General features: G+C 45.4%; 2 protein-coding genes across 2 annotated transcripts; both read left to right on the forward strand.

Moving 5' to 3' along the window:
* Positions 1-5,185: 5,185 nt before the first annotated feature.
* PtA15_6A428 (uncharacterized protein) lies at positions 5,186-6,382 on the forward strand (the record flags this gene model as incomplete). Its single annotated transcript, XM_053170132.1, has 5 exons — positions 5,186-5,396; positions 5,808-5,843; positions 5,926-5,964; positions 6,056-6,243; positions 6,332-6,382. The coding sequence occupies 5 exons, from the start codon at positions 5,186-5,188 to the stop codon at positions 6,380-6,382; spliced, it is 525 nt and encodes a 174-aa protein (XP_053021354.1).
* Positions 6,383-16,002: 9,620 nt separating this feature from the next.
* Positions 16,003-19,438, forward strand: PtA15_6A429 (uncharacterized protein; the record flags this gene model as incomplete). Its single annotated transcript, XM_053170133.1, has 9 exons — positions 16,003-16,118; positions 16,193-16,405; positions 17,746-17,828; positions 17,889-18,179; positions 18,242-18,520; positions 18,588-18,641; positions 18,716-19,018; positions 19,093-19,141; positions 19,219-19,438. 9 exons carry the CDS (start codon positions 16,003-16,005, stop codon positions 19,436-19,438), a joined length of 1,608 nt encoding a protein of 535 aa, XP_053021355.1.
* Positions 19,439-19,540: the final 102 nt, after the last annotated feature.

Genomic DNA, 19,540 nt, shown 5'->3' on the forward strand with positions numbered 1-19,540 from the left:
CCGTATAACAAATACCTTTTGTTGAAGTTCGACTGTCACATTAACGTCGAAATACCGGTGGACTCTACTGCGGTGAAATATCTCTACAAGTATATCACAAAGGGACATGACCGGTCGTCTATGGAGATAAGGGATAATGACGAGAATAAAGCATTTATTGACGCGAGATTCATTAGCGCACCAGAAGGTACGCAGTTTGTCTAATGTGTTTAGTGGGACTTTGGCTGGCACATAAAATTAGCCGCATGGCGTTGACTCAAGTTTCCCCTTTCTTTTCGGTGGCCCCCAGTCATGCGCCTCTCAATACACGATGTGGATGAACAAATGATATATTTCAGGGACGGAGGAGAGATAGCGGACAAATTGAAATTTCAAGAACCTGAAAAGACGAATTTATTGGCTTTTTTCGACCTCAACCAGACTGACGCTGTTGGGGCCGAAGGGCGAAAAGCGCGAACCTTGTTGTATGAAGAAATACCGGAGTATTTCACGTGGAGCAAGGTGGATAAGGTCTGGACGCCGAGAAAAAACAAGACGATTTCAGTTGGGAGGATCTTCAGCGTGTCGTTTCGGGCGGGGGAAAAGTTTTACTTACGCACTCTCCTCTCCCACCGAAGAGGGCCCTTGTCCCACAAAGATCTCAGAACTGTTGATGGGGTTCTCGCAGCGTCTTACCAAGATGCCTGCAACCTGCTCGGGTTGTTGATCAATGACTATCTGTATGATAAAGCTCTCGAGGAAGCATCTATATATCAGAGTGGTAATGCCTTACGACACTTCTTCGCACTCATGCTGGTAAACTCGCCACCTTCGAACCCAACAAGCCTGTACGATAAGCATTGGGATTTGATGACTGACGACCTGTTGAGATTGGATCGAGGGGATCGTAACGCGATTCCTTTAAGCCGGTCAAGAAGGAGGGTCTTTGGTTTGTTTAAACTATCAATCATGCTAGGAAAAATGAATTCGACTCTGGCGGATGCCGGGATGATAGTGTCGTCGACGGATCAACGCAAGATGAAACAGTTCGACGAGATACCAGGGGAACTCGAGTCTCTCGCGGCTGTAGCAATTCGCCTCGACCACTCAGAAGGCCTTTTCAATCAACAACAATCCCAATTTTTTCGCAAGATCAGAACCGCGGTCAAGGCTAAGAAGGCGAGTTTGTTTTACTTGGACGGCCCCGGAGGCACCGGCAAGACATTTTTGTTGAATGCGATCATCGACCTATGTCGCCTCATGGGAAAACGGTCCGTCGTGGCAGCGTCGTCTGGATTAGCTGCTCTCTTGCTGAAGGGAGGTCAAACCTCTCACTCTGCGTTCAAGATACCAATCAATCTCAAGCCAGAATTAGAGTGCAGTTTTGAGCCTAACCATAAGTTAGGCAAGGATTTAAGCACTACGGATTTAATCATATGGGATGAAATCGTGACGATTCACAAGTACGCAATTGAAGCCGTTGACAGATCATTGAGGCGTTGTTGCCGCTCTGATTTGCCGTTTGGGGGGAAAGTAGTAATTTTTTCAGGCGATTTCAGGCAAATCCTCCCAGTCGTCAAATTTGACAAATTTCCGCCGTCCTATGACGCAACAATAAGGTCTTCTCCCCTTTGGGGCCAACTGGAGCAGTTCAAACTCGTGCAGAACATGCGAATCGCGGCGAACTCAACGGTACCTGAGGACGCCGAGAAGAATCGTCAATTTGCATCTTCGCTGCTCAGCTTAGGTGAAGGTATCGGTCAAACAGAAGACTACCACGTTGTCAAAGTCTCTGAAATCAATATAACTCACGCGGCGAGCGAGGCGCAAGGCAACAAGACGGTCGTGGATTTCGTCTACGGTGATATGACTTCAAGGCATAACTTCAGCGTGGATACTAACCTGCCTTACCTAGCGGAGCGCTGTATCTTGGCACCCTTGAATGCCGACGTTCGCAAGTTGAACCGTGAAGTGGCACTGAGACTCGCCGGGCCGTTTGTTAGGGCGACATCAATTGATATGCCAGATCCCGAAGGAGTTGACAGTTTGCCGGAGGAAGTACTCAACAAGATGAGCATACCTAGCTTCCCCAAACATATCATCGACTTGAAGGTGGGAATGCCGGTATTAGTCATGCGAAACATGGACATTTCCGCGGGGATATGTAATGGCACTCGTCTCATATTGACTAGGATTGGGACAGGATCAATAGAGGGTGTCTTGATGTCCGGGCCATTCAAAGGACAGAAGGTGATGTTGCCAAAAATCAAACTCCATCACGAGGGGAGTCAGAAGTCGGGATTGAGTTTTTTCAGACATCAATTTCCCATAACTCCGGCCTACGCGATGTCAATTAATAAGTCGCAAGGTCAGACACTCGCGCGAGTGGGTGTCATGTTAAAGCATTCATGTTTCGCACATGGTCAATTATACGTTGCGTTGTCCAGAGTGACACATAAGGACAATTTGATCGTGTGTAAGCTTGACAGGAAGGAAGGCCTTGTGAATGTTGTTCACAAGTCTATTTTTGGTGAGTGCGATCTTCATTCTTTGCGAAGAGATGAATGCAGCTAAGTCAGGTCGTACGCTAGGCCACCTGTAGGTCACAATGGGAGGCGGCGTACTTGAAATCTCACATGTTGGGGCCGTCTGTGGATGAAAGAGTCGCACTCTTGTTAGCAATTGCTATTTTCTTTCACTTTGTTGCATTGTTCCTATATTCCTCCATTAATCTCCGGAATTGTTTTATTTTTTAATTAAAATTCTTATCTTCGGAACACTACAATTTGTACTTGTGTAATTGCTTTGTTTGATTTTCTTGCGACTGATATGGAAGACTCAATAGAGCTGGAGCACAGTTGCGCGTGAGGTATCATTGGGTGATGATCGGGTCAATATCATCTGGTGTTGCACATTACTCAAATTGAATGAAACAAAAACTGTAGGCACAAGTTGGAATGGGAAGGGGAATCAGAAAACATGGTGATTTTGCACGGAAAGCTCAGGTATGGAGCGGTCATGTGAGAACAACAATTCGGAGATAAGCAAATCGAAGGCAATGCACGAGAAATCGCGTGTCGTACTTCTTGTGGCGTAGTTGATGTGAAAGTCTTTCGGGGAGGGTTGTTGGGTGCTTTTACCCGTAGCTCGGACTTGTCAAAGTGGGGGGTTCTGCTTTATCATATGGCGAATGTGGTAAAGTTGATGAGTTGAACCGCGGTAGATAGGGTTGGTGTAAATGTCTGTGGGTATCTCGATTGTAGAGGTCGCTTCAGATTGGTCTTTGGGTGATTGGCTACAGATAGGCGGGGGATTCAGTCTGTGAGATCTATGACGGATCGGATAGGACCGTTAGAGAATAATGGGGGTAGCCCAACGTAGCCTGACGTGACCTGAGGAAGATGTCAGTTATGTGAACTGTTGGGGTTTGGTTGTGGCTCACTTTGATTATTAGAAGCCCCGTAATCGCACATCGGTCGGTTAAGGTGCCTTTGAGTTGAACTTTTACCCCAGGTTCGAGTGGTATGATATCGGAAGGAAGGGCAGACGTTCCTTCTATGATGTATTTGGCGTAGAAATTTGCGCCGGAATAGGCCTATGAGTCGACGGCGTCAGTAATCGTCTTAAAATTTGAGATATGACACTAACGTTAGTTTGGTGCTCAATGATGAGCTCTAGATATGGAAGGGATGAGGTTTGGGTGGTGTTGTCCGAGTGATTTGGTGGGAGGGTAACTTGTCGGATAGTCCCGGTGCCTTCCATTGTAATTTTTGCGGGAGAGGCTTGAGCTTGTGTGTGGCGTTTCCAAGTGACTCGTTGGGGATGATAGTAGAATTGTTGGTTGCCGTTTTGGTCGGTTAGGGCGACTTGACCTTCAAGGCGGTAAATCTTGCCGTCTTCGAGTTGTTGTCGTGTGGTATCAAGAGGGGCTAATGTGATGGATGCCCGTGGAAATTTCGCTGGGACGGTAGGTGAGGTGAGAAACGAGGATCGGGTGAGCTGTGCTTCAAAGGGGGTGGATTGATACTCAAAAACCTGGAATAGTTCGTTAGCGACGGGCTTAAGTGCTGCGGGAAGGGGACTTACAGATGATATCGCGGTGAACTTTCCACAAAACGTCAAGGTGTCGCGAGTGGGGAGACTTTCGAGCCAAGTGACTGGCCATATCATGATGATTGGGATTAGATTTGTTAGTGTTGGGTATAGTTGGCAGCTGATTGGCGAGGGAAATTGGTCGAATTGATGGGGGGCGAGGGGGGGAGGAGTTGGCCGTCTGCGTAGTTATGCCTTGGCCCATCGTGTGGTCGGAGGGAGTGGATGAATAGTTGCGGTGATGGTTGTGCGGGTCCAGTATACCGGGGCCTGTGGTGCTCTCAGGGTTTGGTGGCGATCAGTATTGGTCGGGTGGGTCGTTGCCTTCGAGCTGCTGGTCGAGGTTTGGCTGAGGGTAGTACGGAGACAGCTGGGGTGTGCGAGGGGGGGATTGAGTGCGGGGGTGGGGGGGTGGCAGGGGGGGAGTGGGCGCCGGGGGCGCGGGCGCCGGGGGGGCCTGGTGAGGCGTACGGAGGCCCGCGCGGGGAACCAGCGACGAGCGGCGGCGCAGCCGCCTTGAAAGTCTAGTGACATAGAATATCTCAATGAGAAAAAGAAAGAAAGAAAGGGAACAAACTTTGAGAGAGAGAAAAACATAACCATCCGAAAGAACAACAACTCCGATGACGCAACAAGAGAAATACGTCATCGCCATGCAGATCGCATGACATCAGGTCGATCCGATGAGCGATCGAAGCTAATTGATCTAAACACATGATAAGTCAGCCAGATAAAACGGACAAAAGTCCGAATTATCATCCAAGTTTGTTACAAAAAAGCACACGACCCACCAGAAAATCAATCTGGGGCATGGTAAAGAAGAATGTATGTATGTATTCAACCTCGAGACGGGGTACAGCTACGTACACATCATTCGAAACTCCTTTGAGAATCCTTTAGGATACATAATCCGAGTTTCAGGCTAAGATAAAAAGGAAGTTGTACTTGTAATCTGCTTGGGTCCTCTTGGGTCCGCACCCGGGTACAGTTAAAACCATCATGGATATGGTACATGAGGGACCCATGAGCTGGGTTCGCTGAGATGTATCAAAGCCCAGCTTGCCTGACCACAAGCAGTAGCACTGCCAGACCACCAATCCTTTGATCAATCACCATGTGGCTTCCTGCTTATTTGCTTCTATTTGCCTCGATTAGCCAGCTCATAAGCAACATCGACGCCTCCCTTGACAGCACCGGATCAAAAATTTGGCTTTGTGAAAGTCGTTTATTGAAAGATCAGGAGAAAGAGCCAGAACTGGGATTAACATTTCCTGGCAGCACTCCCGGGTTCTGGAGCACTTTCGACTCCTATGGCTCACCTACAGGTATGTTCATACCGATTTGGACTTCTGAAAGAATCCTCCTACCCACCACTTACTTGATCATCTTTATCTCTTGACCCTAAAACTTCACCTTGTCTCATGAAGAAGCAATTTCCACATTCACAGGACAATTCTCCAGCACTAAAGCATACAAGAAAGAGTACCTCTCTCACCACATTAAACTTTTGAAATCGGTGTTAAGCTATCTTCTGCGGCACGAATCCATGTCTCTGGCACATCTGCAGGAATGGTGCCTAGCACTCGAAAATACAGTTATTCGACCCCATCAGACATACGGAATGCTTTCTGATTCAATTATCTATGCTTTTTACACTCTGCTGCTGAAGCACCACGACGATGCCCAGTTTACGAAGAGCATGAATTCTCGACTGACTGAGCTTTTCTTAAGTGCAGCCGCGTTCCCAAATTCAGGGATCCAATGGGCGCAAGGTCTGTTTTTACAAACAAATTTCTTTTGCTTTCTGGATGACATTGACTCACTAAAATCTTATCTGGCACATAAATCTTTCAGAGCTCCATTGCCCCAACGAAGGTCTCAGTAAGAATTTCCGTTAGTCATCCAAACTGCACATCAGAAAACAAAGTAGGACTTGCAATTCTAATCATCTTTTATATTCTACATCAACCTGGATATCGGGCAGGTATGTGGGATACTCTCCAGTGGCAGTTAATCGGGGAGCCTGAACCAAGGTTGAAACCTCTAGTGGACGCAAAAAATAAGAATGACTATACATATATTATCGAAAATCTCGACAAAGTCATTGGAGAAATCTTCTCGAGTCAGCCTGCGAAAGACCTATCTGCTCAGACCAGAGTAGCCTCGATAGCTGTACTTTCTCATTTTCTGAAGACAAATAACGAGCCTACCAATGCCAAAGCAAATGAACTCATGAATTCACTCGTATCGAACTCAAAAGGCGCCTACTTGTTATTCAATCATGAACGAACTCTACTTTCAGTCTCGTTAGTTAGCTTCGAACCAATGCATTTCACGTGTTCAGCAAAGATCAAAATAAAAACAAGAAAGGATTATCAAATGTGGAAACTGGCGGGGAAAGGGCGCCCTACGTCGAACTACATAAGCTGGCTATGGAGGTGGGGCGTTCTCCCGCAACCGTAGCCGTGCCGTTGACTCCCGGGACACCGGTTCCAAGTTCAACCAACCCTCGCCGTTCCAACTGATTTCGGCTCTTCAGTTTCACAACCTTCACCCTCCGAACGGGTTTGGGCTCTTGCCTCTCATAATCTTCGCCCTCATACTAGGCTTGGGTATCCTACCAACACATGTACATCCAACACAACAATGACGCCGTATATTCCTTCTTTTTTTTTTAGTCTTTTCTTATGTTTCCTTATGTTTGGGGCTTTAGCGCCCGCGGTTTTTCTGTACCTGTGGATACCGTCAGGACACACTGGCATTGTTCCTCTGTCCCTTCTTGTCCTAGGCGCCTCAGAATGCAACTCTTGAGTCTGCACAGGTGTTCTCTTGCATCTATTTAGTCATAATGGCAGGGTATAAATTCTTGTTGCCTTCTTTCTTTTCACTAATAAGCAATATAATTGACCCTTGCCTTCCCTCTTTTTACTTATGCACCTGGTGCCAAAATAGTGGTCATTTATTTTGATATTTCACAAAATCTTTCACAAATTTGCACACTTTCCCCCTAGTAATGGTGAAACAATACAGGGAAATACCATACAGGTATTAGTGCTATGAGCTGTAGCATGCCCTCTGCAGCACAGGCTCTAATATGTACATTATCACATAGCTTACATGTACATGTCACGGACTGCACTCTGAAGGTTTAAGAGGCTGGAGATTTAAACTGGCTCCTCATCCTGCAATCTACCATCTTAGGATCCAGAACCCCAGAACCCCAGACTCTAGATTCTCTCTTCCTCACCACAGAGTAGACAATAACTTTTTTTCAGGATCTATATTGCAGAGAAAAAGAGACCAAACCATAAGAACAATGACCAAACCATAAGAACAACAACCAAACCATAAGAACCACAACCAAACCATAAGAACAACAGAAACCAAATCATTTTGCCTCAAAAAGTTAAAACCTTCAGAAAAAACAGAACCAACAGAACCAACCCAAACCCAAAACCTTCTCTGCACCTCCAACCCCACTAGCAATGGACACAACCAGCAACTGTCCAACATGGCAAATGCACTGGATATCTAACAAGCCCTCCGCCTCTGAGCTGAAGCCTACCTAACAGAATCTCTGACGGCCCCCAATACCTCTGCAGAAGCTCCAGTCATAATGGTTAGAGTGTTATGAGCCGCTCCAGCGCGCGCCATGGCCTACTCCAAGGACATGTCACACTTGTAGATACATGTCACGGCTCTCCTGGCTTAGGGAGAGCTGGGGGGGGGGAGATCATCAAGCTCTCCTCATCTAGCAACCAACCTACTTAGCTAGAGAACCCGGTTCCAGCCCTTCTCCCCCAGACCCTGACCTTAACATAGAGGAACAATGTTTGGAGTTCCTAACAAATTAGACAGGAAACAAGTAGAAAAGGTGGATACAAAGCAGGGGTGTTTGAACTATACAGTTACCAGGAGTATTGGAGATTGCTCCAATAGAGAATAAAGGAAACAAAGGACTCACTCAATGGAGGGAATCCTTAGGAAAAAACAGAGAATAGGGTCAGGTTTTCAGCGGAGAGCTAGCGGGCAAACAAGTCTTGAGTAGACAGGGTCGAGGCTGGCAGTGTGATGAAGTGGTTGACGATTCTGGGGGGCCTTCACTTGCTCGAAGGCCCACCTTTTATATTGTTCTCTGTCTCCTAGGAGTCAAAGAGTCTGCGACAAACTTCTTCGCTAGTCCCCAAGTCCCTCAGCCTATCGGCCGGGGCTACGCTGATGATCTCGTCTGGTTCTGCGCACAAGATCAAAGCATAGTTCTATTTTTTTTTTATTGGTAAGGCACGGTTGTTAGTCAGGGGCCAAGGCTAGATTCTCCGGATCATGTTGGCCCTTGAATTGGGTGCGGCCTCATTGCTATCTTCAGGGTAGGTCTTGGGCTTTTTTATTCACAGGATGGATCAAATGTTGCACACGTTTTCTGGGATACTCGTGATCTATTGATCACGAGTCCACTATAGGAGTCTCAATTGTTACGTGGCAAATATGGCCACTACAAGGGTTTAAACACTCTGTAACAGAGGAAGGATTAATTATGTAATTAATAATATGTAATTATTAATTACAGGGAATTAATTTGGCGTAAAAGTAGGTGGTAAGCGCTTAAACTGATTGGCTGCTTGACAGAGGCGGAGGTCTTACGGCAACTACTTATAAGGATAAAGCTTTAAATATGCTAATAAGGGATTTTTGATAATTTAAAGGGTTTAATCCAGTGGATTTTGCGTGCAAAGGGTGGTTTAAAAGGAAAAGGGGCTACATTAGTAGCAGGGGAGAATATTCACGGCAAACTTTACAGTTTCTGGGCAGTGAATGGTCTGGGGGATCTTTTCCTGAGGGCCAAATAGGCCTCTATTTATAGCGGGGACTTCAGTGGGCGTAAACACTGAGTCCTTTTCTCCCTATGGGAGTATCCAGGGGTGTAGCCGTGAAAAGGGCTTGGCTGTGGGTAATTTAATTGTATTGTGATAGACTAATTTCCCTGACTCTGTCACATGACATGTTTATAACCAATTGTCATGTGAAAGAGCTTCAGTAGAAGTCTACATAATACTTTCACGGGGTATTTTTACACGATTAATATTAATCACTAGAGGCCAAAGCGGCTACGCCGCTGCAGGATCTAAGATCCCCACCCCCCTATCCCCCTTTTTCTGCAGAATGGCCCCGCCTGCACCCTGTTGAACCATGCTTGCCATCCAGTGATTGTAAGGCCTCCATTATGATCTACCGCACTGCAAAATCATAAAACTATGGCCAAGCCTACCCCCCTCATCCTCAATACCTGGTGCTCCCAACTTCAAGTTTATCTGTGGTTACTCCCAAAGTGCCACCTCCTCCGCCCCCCCCCCCCCTCCCCCCCAATTGACCCAGTTGCAAGGGATGAGGTTTGACCCCAGCAAGGCAAGGGGAGTGGGTGTTGCAGTTGGGGTGAGGTTCAGTTGCAACCAGAAAATGAAATAGCCAAAGTGTTTTTTTATTGCTAATTAGGTTTTTATTTTGTGCACTCTATGAAATATGGCTACAGTGATTGTTGAGAGCTACTTGTTTTGTTAAGCAATTATGTACCAGTGTATTCCTGGATAAATTATTTACATGTCCCATGTACAACCTCCCAGAAAGCCCCCTCAACACACCTCCTTAATCCACAGTGGGAGAATAGGAGACCCTGAATTCAATCATTCCTGAGCTAGTCTATACAGTGAGAATGCATATTGCATATTCCAAAGTAGGGTTATACCCCAAAGCTGCATATGGCAGAAGTGGATTTTGCATATTCCAAAGTAGGGTTATACCCCAAATCTGCATATTGCATAAGTACAATATTGCATAATCTCATGTAAATGCATGTCATGCGCATAGCACATTTCAACTGTTAATCGTGTTAAACCCCCCCCCAAAGAAAAAAAAAGAAAAGAACAATCAATAACTACTTGGTTTGTTGTGTGTCAGTGTCTTCCTGATTAAATTATTATACTTGTCCCATGTCACTGTGTCCAAAAACAGTTCATTTGCAACAGGTTGTGTGGTCATGTTGCAAATCATGTCAGATATGGGCATGTCATGAACTGTCAGGATTGCATGACAGGTTTTTGCATAGCTATCATGAGAGTTAAAGCTCTGTGAACCCCTCTGCACAGTCACTGCATAAGTGACATATACCCCATTGTGCTTACATGTTGTCTGCATGACAAGGAGACCTGTGAAATTAAAGGTCCTCTATGTTATTACAGGCAGGTGTAACCTGTCCTACATACATGAATTCTTTTTGCATGCAGTGTGTGCAGCCTACCTAACCCCCCCCCCCCAAAAAAAAAAAAAAAAAAAACACTTACTTGACAGGGTGGTACAGTCCTTAGATGACTGCAGATTGATGAATGACAGCACCAGATCACAAGCAACAGTGAACACCAACCTCAATAAAAGTCCCAGATGAAATTGCAGATTAAGAAAAGATGGAAGATATGTGGATATGAAAAAAAGAGTGAGTCATGATAAGATCAATAGAGAACTGATCATATTGGTAGCTCCAAATGTGAAACCTCCATGATGGGCAGCATTCCTTTTGGGGTGAGTGCAACCAGAACCTCATAGACTGTTAGCCACAGCTCAAAGATAGTGATTTGGATAAAGTTGGTCTTGGACTGCTTGATCTTTCTGGTCAGCTCATTTTGTTGAACCAGTGATGAGGATGAGGATGTCAAGGGTAATGATGATTATTTGAGTAAGGTTTGTAATTCCAACAGGGGCTGTAAGTGGCAGGTGTACATTACAATGGTCAACAAGGCCAGCAAACTATCCAGCAGGTTTGGAATAATTGAGTTGGGTTCATATTCTGAACCAGTGATCAACCTGAAGCAATGTACGCTAGTGCATCAGCTTCAAGAGTTCTCTTCTTGCAGAACTGATTAGCCTTAACATGATATCTCACCCTTCAAATTTACTCTTGAACAACTCTTGGCAAACCCTCAAGAGATGTTGAGCGCACTGGAACATTTCCTTGGATTTGGAGTGGTTGTTTGGTTCCTTTTGTCGCTTGTTTAGCTGGATTATTGACTTGAGGTTTTGAAGGAGGAGGATCAAGAGATGCAGGCTGGGGAGGATTTTGATGAAGTCATAAGATCTCATTCGTCGTCTCATTGGGTTTTCTATGGGCCCAGTTCATCTCGAGAGGGAGCGCGGGGCTCTTGCGAGTACGAAGTTGCTGGTGAACGGTGAGCTTGCTGCCCGACTTGCGCGGGACGGAGGGGGTCTCCCCTGCGGCTCTCGGCCTGGTTGATGACGTCGACCCAGAGCAGGGAGATGGGGATGAGCTCGGCGATCTGGGCGAGCCGGCGTTGGGTGGGTAGTATCGGCCAGCTCTGGGAAGCGATGACGATAATGATGGTTGTGGCTGTGTGGGTCTGGTGTTGTTGAGGACGTGGCTAGGAGAGATTGGCTTGTTAAGGCTGACTGGCGGCGACGGGAGACGGGCGGCAGCGGCTGGCAGAGGGGGCGGACGCCTGGGCGATGGAGAGGACGATGAGGGGCCGGAGATGCTTGCCCTGCTGAAGCGAGGCGAGGAAGTCGGTCGCCATTGAGTTGAGCTGTTGGAGGTCCGAGCCGACGAGTGCCCATATCTCCTGCCTTAGCTGGCCGAGCCCGGTCTGCAAGAGTGCGAGAGTTTGCATTGTTTGTTACAAAGACGGGGTCAAAGAAAGCAGCTGAGGCCCTGCAGATGGGATGTGTTTCGGACTTGCACGTAGTTGAGGTCCTGCACCAGGAGAGCAGCCTCCATCGCAGTCACAGGTGTGCCATCACGGCCAATCAAACTGTTGATGTCAAAAACTGCAGTCATCGAGGCTTGCGGGGATACGGATTGGACAATCATGAAATATGGTGATACAGCTAGTTCCTGACAGCCAGTAGCGCGGCCTGGAAGGGTAGTTGTTGACGCCGCGTGGCTTGGCTGAGGATGAGTGAGCGTGGCGGTGGTGCGGAGGCAGTGAGCGGGCGAATGAGGGGGGATGATGGTTACTTAAGGAGGGCTTCTTCAAAGTGGATGTCCCCCCAGGGGATCCGGTTTCGTCCGCCCCCTCCCTGGAAGCCCCCTAGTTGCTTGATTAGGCCCCTCCTTGACAGCTCTTTCACAGAGTCTTTCACAACCGGTCCTTTTTTGCTTGTTGCTCTGGCACAGCTGGAGGGTCATCCATAGGGCCTTTGGGTCTTTGGGGATACTTTCAACTGCTGTGTGTATTGTCCAAATTGTGTGCTCTTCTGTTGTGTTCTTTTTAAATTACAAATACGCCAAAACTTAGATCTAGGTTTCCACATTTGTGTGGATTTAAGAAACTTGGATTAATGTACAACAGTTTAATTTTATGTAAATTGTTTGTTTTACTAAATTTATGTATGTAATACTATTTTTGGGCGCTTTCTGGGGCCAATTCTTATTTATACAATTAGTACATGAAGGAATAGAAATAAGGGGGTACTTTAAGTGGGTGACCCCCCTTAATTTATGATGAGGAATCTGATTCTGCAATAATAATTTAATAATAATAATTATTTACTAAGTTATTGCAGTCTTTTGGATACTTAATGTATCTCTAAGGCTGACACTCGCCCCCTCTTAAAAGGTTAGATTCTGAAATAATTTAATCTTTGTTTTTAGAGTTCTTGAATCTTCTCAGATATTTATCCGCATCTTTAATGTCCTTTTCTGGTAGCCATTCATCTTCATGAATTGGGTTCCTGTATCTCACAAGATATAATTTATCTTTCTCTCCTCTGATCTTTTTGTCTTTCAAGATCTTATGAATTTTCTTCTCCTCTGACTCTTCAAGTGGAGGTACTTCTGCTTCAGGCATTTCCTTGCGTAAAGGGAATAATTCAGCATCTGATTCATTATAGTGTTTAAGTAAGCTTACTGGAAATGTAGGATGTTTCTTTTCTAGTTCTCCATATAGTTCCACTTTTACTGCATTTGGTCCATGTAATGCTTTGACTACAAATGGGCCTACAAATGCATTTCTAAGCTTCTTAGGTCCTTTGATATTAGTAAAGTTTGTAGTTGATATTAATACTAAATCTCCTATTTTGAAGCTGGGTACTTTATGCTTTTTGTCCCATTTCTCTTTGCTGTATTCAAATGCATTATCCATGCTTTGTTGGGCGTGTTTTCAGGCTTTGTCCAGCATATTTTTGAAGCTTGCTGCTGTGGGATGCACTTCTACCAAGTCCTTTTTCAGGCTGTGTTGTGGTAGTCTGGGGTTCCATCCTTTCTCTAGGATAGCTGGTGTTTTTCCTGTAGATGCATGAGTTGATGTCCTGTAGGCTAATTCTAGAGCTGGTAATAGTGTGACCCAGTCATGAGTAAATCCATCAGAATCTTTAAACTCCAACCCATAGGCACAGAATCTCCTTAGCATGTCTTCTAACGTCTGAATCATTCTCTCTGCTAGCCCGTCTGTCTGCGGATGGTATGCTGTTGAGAAAGGGAGTTTGGTGCCAAATAAGCGGTAAAATCCTCTCCATAGATCTGATGTAAACTTGGGATCTCTGTCACTGATGATGTTTTTGAATAGTCCTGTCCATGATATTACCTGTTGCCATATTATAGCTGTATCCATGGCTTTATTATCTTTATGGCAGGGTTGGAATATGGAATTCTTACTAAATCTGTCTACTATAAATAGACATGCATTGTAGTTCTTCTTTCCTCCTGGTGGAAGTCCAGTTACCCAATCCATATTAACTGTTTCCCATGGTTTGCTCTTTCCACCAATTCCAGCATTGTCTCCCATTGTGCCTGCACACATCATTAAACCATTGCTTGGCACAACCTTTGAAAAGACTATTTGAGTCTTCCAGTAATGGAAGAATTACTAAAGAATTACTTAATTCAAAGTCTTCTTTGTACAAGTCAATTGTATCAATAAAGTCTAGATGGTCATATTCTCCTTCTCCTTTGAAGGATGGCCAGCCTTTGATGTGTGTTACATCTTTTCCTTCATCTTTATCTTTGTTTGAGAATGATGTGTTTGATTCCACTGTATCTGATTTAATGGGTACAATTGTTTGTATATTTACAGGAGTTTCTATGTTTTGAAATCTGGTGAAAGGATTGCCAGACATGTGTGGTGGAACTTCTCTAGTGTTATGTCTGACTGGAGTTTCTTCTGGGGTGGGTCTACTTGGAGTGTTGTCTATGTGTGGTACTTTCATTTGTTGATTTACCATGTTGGATATATCTGCAAACCCTTCTAGCGTGTTAATCAAGAAGGTTTTGACTTTTCTTTGTTGCATTTTGAGCTGCAAAGCTAACATCTCCTTCCTAATGGGACAACAATTTAAACATAAGGCTTTCATGGTTTGTCTGTGGATCACAAGCCATGATTCTCTTATATTGTCTGGTGATCCAGTTGGCACCAGGAACAAATTTGTCCTTTTGGTAAATAATAATAAGTCTACATCTCCATGCTGGGGTTCCATATTTCTGTTTTATAGCATCTTTCCAAAAGGACCAAGGTTTGTCTCCAACCATGGATCTGAAACTTGAAAACCATGCATGGGCTACTCCGGTAAAAATGTTGTTCAATTTGGAGGTAATAACAATATCCTCAATCCTAGAACTTGTTGAATTGCATCTATCCAATCAATAAATTCTACATGATTTTACTCTCCTTCACCAGAGAAATTAGGCCAGGCTTCCATTTTAGACAAGCCCTGTAATATAACTTTACTGGACTCATGGGAAATATCTTGTCTTGTTACTACTTGGTCATGATGGTTGGTTACAGAAATTTCAAACAATTCATTCAATCTACCAGGGTCCATTTCAGTTCATTTCTGGTTAACATTGAAAACATCATCAACAGCTTGTGATACTTGGGCAGGAGGAACAGGGTTCCTACTGGATTGTTCAACATCAGCATTATTAAATTGAGTGGCTGGCTTAATTAAGTAGTGAAGCATTCTTCATTCTTTTCCTCCATTGGTAAATTCTCTCATTTATGTCCTTAATAGGTTGATCTCCTATTTCTATAAGGAAAGCTGTTGGGAGCAATGGGTGTTGTAGAAGTTCCTACAGTTGCTGGTAAATCATTTGAATGTCATATTTTTACATTTTTGTTGTTGCTTCACCGCACAGCAGAGGACAAAGAAGAGAACAAATCAAAAAAGAATTGTTATTCATTTCAATATAATTTTGACTGTATTTAATATCTGAAGAGGTCAATTGATTCATGAACTTATTCCTATGATGTTTGTTATCCTCCAGTTTATCATGTACAAGAGCAAGGAGACTATCAAAAGCCTTTTCGGACCAGTCCTCACGTTTGTTGATTTCTAATAAAGTATCACAAATGGACTTACTGTCTTTGACTGACACACTTTGATCCTTTATGTTATCAAGTTTGATGGCCAGTTCTTTATTACTTTTAGATACATCTGTTAAGACAGGAGATTGTTTGTACAAGCCTCATGTTCCAGAATATGATTGATCCTGTGAACTACATTTTTCTACTCTGGGTGGTTTGATGCTTTTAGCACATGAGTGAGACAAGTTAGAACCCGTGTTGATAGAATAAACTATTTGGAGTGTACTAACATCTAAGGAACTCGTGATCACTGTTATCATCTGATCTCGGAACTTCAGAAAGAGGCCGACCAGATGGGATAGCCTGAGCTCGATCGTGAGGTGCAAATAAAATATTTAATCAGTTGAAGTACAGCTGCTTTGAAATTGAGTGATGAGTTTGACGGTCGAGGTCTTGCGAATGGCAGCTGGATGTCAGGATAGTCGGATTCTTGGTTCAACTCCGAGATAGTTATTTGAGAGATGACATCAGTTGACAGCGGTTACCACACGAGAGCTTTCGGAAACGGCAGCCGTATCTGTTTTGATCGGCAGCCTGGCTGTCTTGGGCGCAGGATTGAAAAGAGCACCCCATGCGATACTCCACAGACTATAGTATAGCCCGTGGGAAGCCTGCCTCGGGGCTTTACTATAGTATGATCTCCATCTCGCTTCTGCTCGCTGAGCATCGGCCCCCGCCGCCCCTCTTGTATGCAAATACATGTAAATACATGTGTCGAGATTGCGACACACGACAGGTCTGCATGCTGCGCATTGTCGCAGCAGCTCGTTTCCAGCCCCGCTAACCCTAAACCCTAACCCCTCGGCCCCGGTCTGCAGCCCCGGCGCCACGCGGGACAAGCCGGCCCGTCGGCATTATGACGACACGTCTGCATGCTGCGTATTGTCGCAGCAACTCCCAGCCCCAGCCAGCCCCCTCGGCCCCGGTCTGCGGGACAAGGCACCCCGCGACCGGCCTCTACCGACGGGGGCAGGGTCCCTCCCCCGTCAGCATCTACTCTGCTGGAAACCAAGAGTACTACCCCATCTTGCAGCGCACAAAAGGTCCCTTGTTTCTTGGGGTTTGGGTCTGACCAACCGGTTCCACTGCTACATAGAAATTACATACAAGTTTGATGCGCGGCTGGGAGCTGCTGTGCACAAACGCAGCAACCACAAGTCACCCATGGACATGTTCCATCACCTTCCATGCTCCAACGCTTCCGCCCCCCTCCCTCTGCAAGCTCTGATCTCTTTCTCCTGCTCCGGCTCATCCCATTGCATCCGTATCACTGAAATCTCCTCCTGAACTTCAGTAACGTCATGTTTCATTCGAGAAACAACAATACTAATGGTAGTTATAATACTTCCCAGAACAGCAGCAACTTACACCATCCTCCGCACTTGCAGCCACATCCCCCCACCATGACTGACCGCAATGCTAATCACTACTACTCAGCGAGCAACAGTCCCTGCCCTCCAAACTCTCAAAACCCTTATTATTGTAACATCACTCATGATTACTCCCAAGTCAATCAAAGTTCTCGAGTGCAGACTCATCATGTTCATCATTCCTCCCCAACCTCTGTAGTTAATGCTATTGCGCCGTCACAATATCACCATCCTGTGTCCACGCACTACTCCTCTGAAACACCTGCCAATCTTTACTCATTAGAACCTCAGATCGATCCAAATCACCCTCCTTCTGCTCAGCTTAGCGTTTCACAGCCTCACTTTGGTGTAGCCCGTCCCCAAGCCAATCCAATTTCTTGTACTTCTTATTCTAATGCGTTTCATGCTCAGAATGGTGTATCACATCCCTTACCAGCCAACCCTCATATTATTAACCAGTTGGAGGATGCAGTGTATCATGATCGTGCACTAAGTCAACCCAACCCCAGTTTTTCTCAACACCAGACCATGCATGCCTCTGCTTTTCATTCACGTGCACGTGCACCTGCACCTGCTTCCCCTCCTCCTCCCCTACTCGGCATGGATGCCCGCCCTAACAACCGCAAGAGAAAAAAACTTCAGCCCTCTGACTCTTCTCGACTCGCACCCCGCTCCTATGAAGAGATGATGAAGCAAACTGAAGCTCAACTTATCATGGATGCTAAGAAAGGCTCAAAGAAATCAATGTCTGATGCCGATTGACTTTTCTTCACTCAGTATGCAAAGGAGCAGCGCATGATGATGACTATCAAAGCAATCGAACGGGGTGTATCTATGTCAATGGTCCATTCCCATTTGTACGTGTTTAATTGAAATACTTTATCTGCTGATCAACAACAACAGCTCTAACACATTGTCTAATCTCTCCGAATCCAATTGAACAGAGGACGCGTACTCTCCATGCAGAAGCCGAGTAGCTGGAATCAGTTCATGAAGACTAAAAAGGCAAGAGCTACCTTTCAAGGCCGTAAGTTCACTGTCCTGTTTAACAACTATCGAACAATCACTGATGGAATCAATTCAACAGGTCACCGAGGAGTGAAGTATTCTCCCGCTATGGGTAGCGTCTCTGTGCTGTGGAAACAGCTAACTCGCGAGCAGCAAGAAGCCTTCAAGCAACCAGTACAAGCTACTACTGATGGAGATATTGAAGGGGGGCAGGACGAACCGAATGCAAACAAGATTGGTGAAGATGACAATGATGTGGATGATGAAGTAGTTGGCAGTGGGAATCAGGTTGGTACACGTCGACCAATATCACTCAAAGTTGCAGCGACTGAAGTTGAGAACTTCATGGACGACTGGGACGCAAAGGCAAGTCATTAGCACAAATTGTTGATTGTGTTTCCATGTTAACACTAACAGTTTGATTTCAGGCAGTGCATATTGCCACTACTTTCAGCTGCGAACTCTTTGTATTTGCTGTCTCAAAGTTCCTTGGACGACATTCTTTTCAGTTTATACGGAGTACCCCAGGGGCAACCGACTTTGTCCAAGGAGCCAAAAGGGTCGACGGACCACGGAGCTATGCTGCACGGATGCAGTCCTACCTCACAGGTTACCAGGTCAGCGACATTGCTGCTGCAATCGCTCAGATAAACAATAATTGCAAGCAGAATGGCCAGTCGGGTGAATCAGGTGGAAAAGATCAAAAAGGAGGTGTGTAGAGCACTTCCAAACGCTTCACAACTTAAACTAACTACTTTATATCTCCTTTTTTTTATAGCCTTTTCTCCTGATCGTCCGGTCTCCGCCGTTTTAAGAATGTCTGAGTTGATTAGTACGTTGATTTGGCTCTGCCTTCAGTTGCCTTGCAACGCCACTCACAAGCAACACATGTTCTTATTTTCACAGAGGAGAAGACCGACGGTGTTATCACACAATGGCCCTGGACCAAAACCGATTATAATCTTGCTCAGCTCACGTACCGATTGGTCTTGGACCCCGCTGCAAAGATTGATGTCAATTGGCTCAAGAGACCAAGTCGAGGGCTCGGTCCCAAGCGCTCAGCTGCGCTCCACCTGGCCCTTGACAAACAGCTTATTGATATTGTTTTTGACCCATCAATTCCTGACAAAGTCTTTCCGGAATCATACGACACTCCTGGACCTTCTCCATCACCTAGTGCATCACCGCAACCGAGTCCGCTTGGCCCAAGTGGGAACGGTCTTGATAATTTGGTTGTCTGATAGTTTCTAATCTGCTCTAGCTTCCAAATACTTTGTTGACAGCTACACCTTGTGATGTTTTTCCTTCTCTGCCCACTGAGTTGATCTTTGTGTCCTTTTCCCAATCACATGTTTACACAGTCAATGTTCCTTGATTCATAGCTGCATTCCGATCTTGAATGTTGACAGGTACCATACCCATGGCCTTGACACCTTGAATGATGATGACAACCACTCTGGTGAAGATATCTCTGCCGGGGGGTTTGAAAAGGCCATTGGCAACTCCAACCACTCTGATCAAAATAGTGACCCGTCATTCAATGACGGCGAGGAGGATGACAAGTATGTTGATGATTTTGATGAGGATTTTGATCATAACAATGACCACTATGGCTGCTCCTCATCATAATTTTTACATTTCACTTCCCTGATTAATCCTTAATTTCTATTTCTGTTACGCTATGCTTCACCTGCCAGCCCCTTAGCAATACTCCATTTTAGCTGTGTAGCC

This window comes from Puccinia triticina, chromosome 6A, assembly GCF_026914185.1.
Source record: "Puccinia triticina chromosome 6A, complete sequence".
Lineage (NCBI taxonomy): Eukaryota > Fungi > Basidiomycota > Pucciniomycetes > Pucciniales > Pucciniaceae > Puccinia > Puccinia triticina.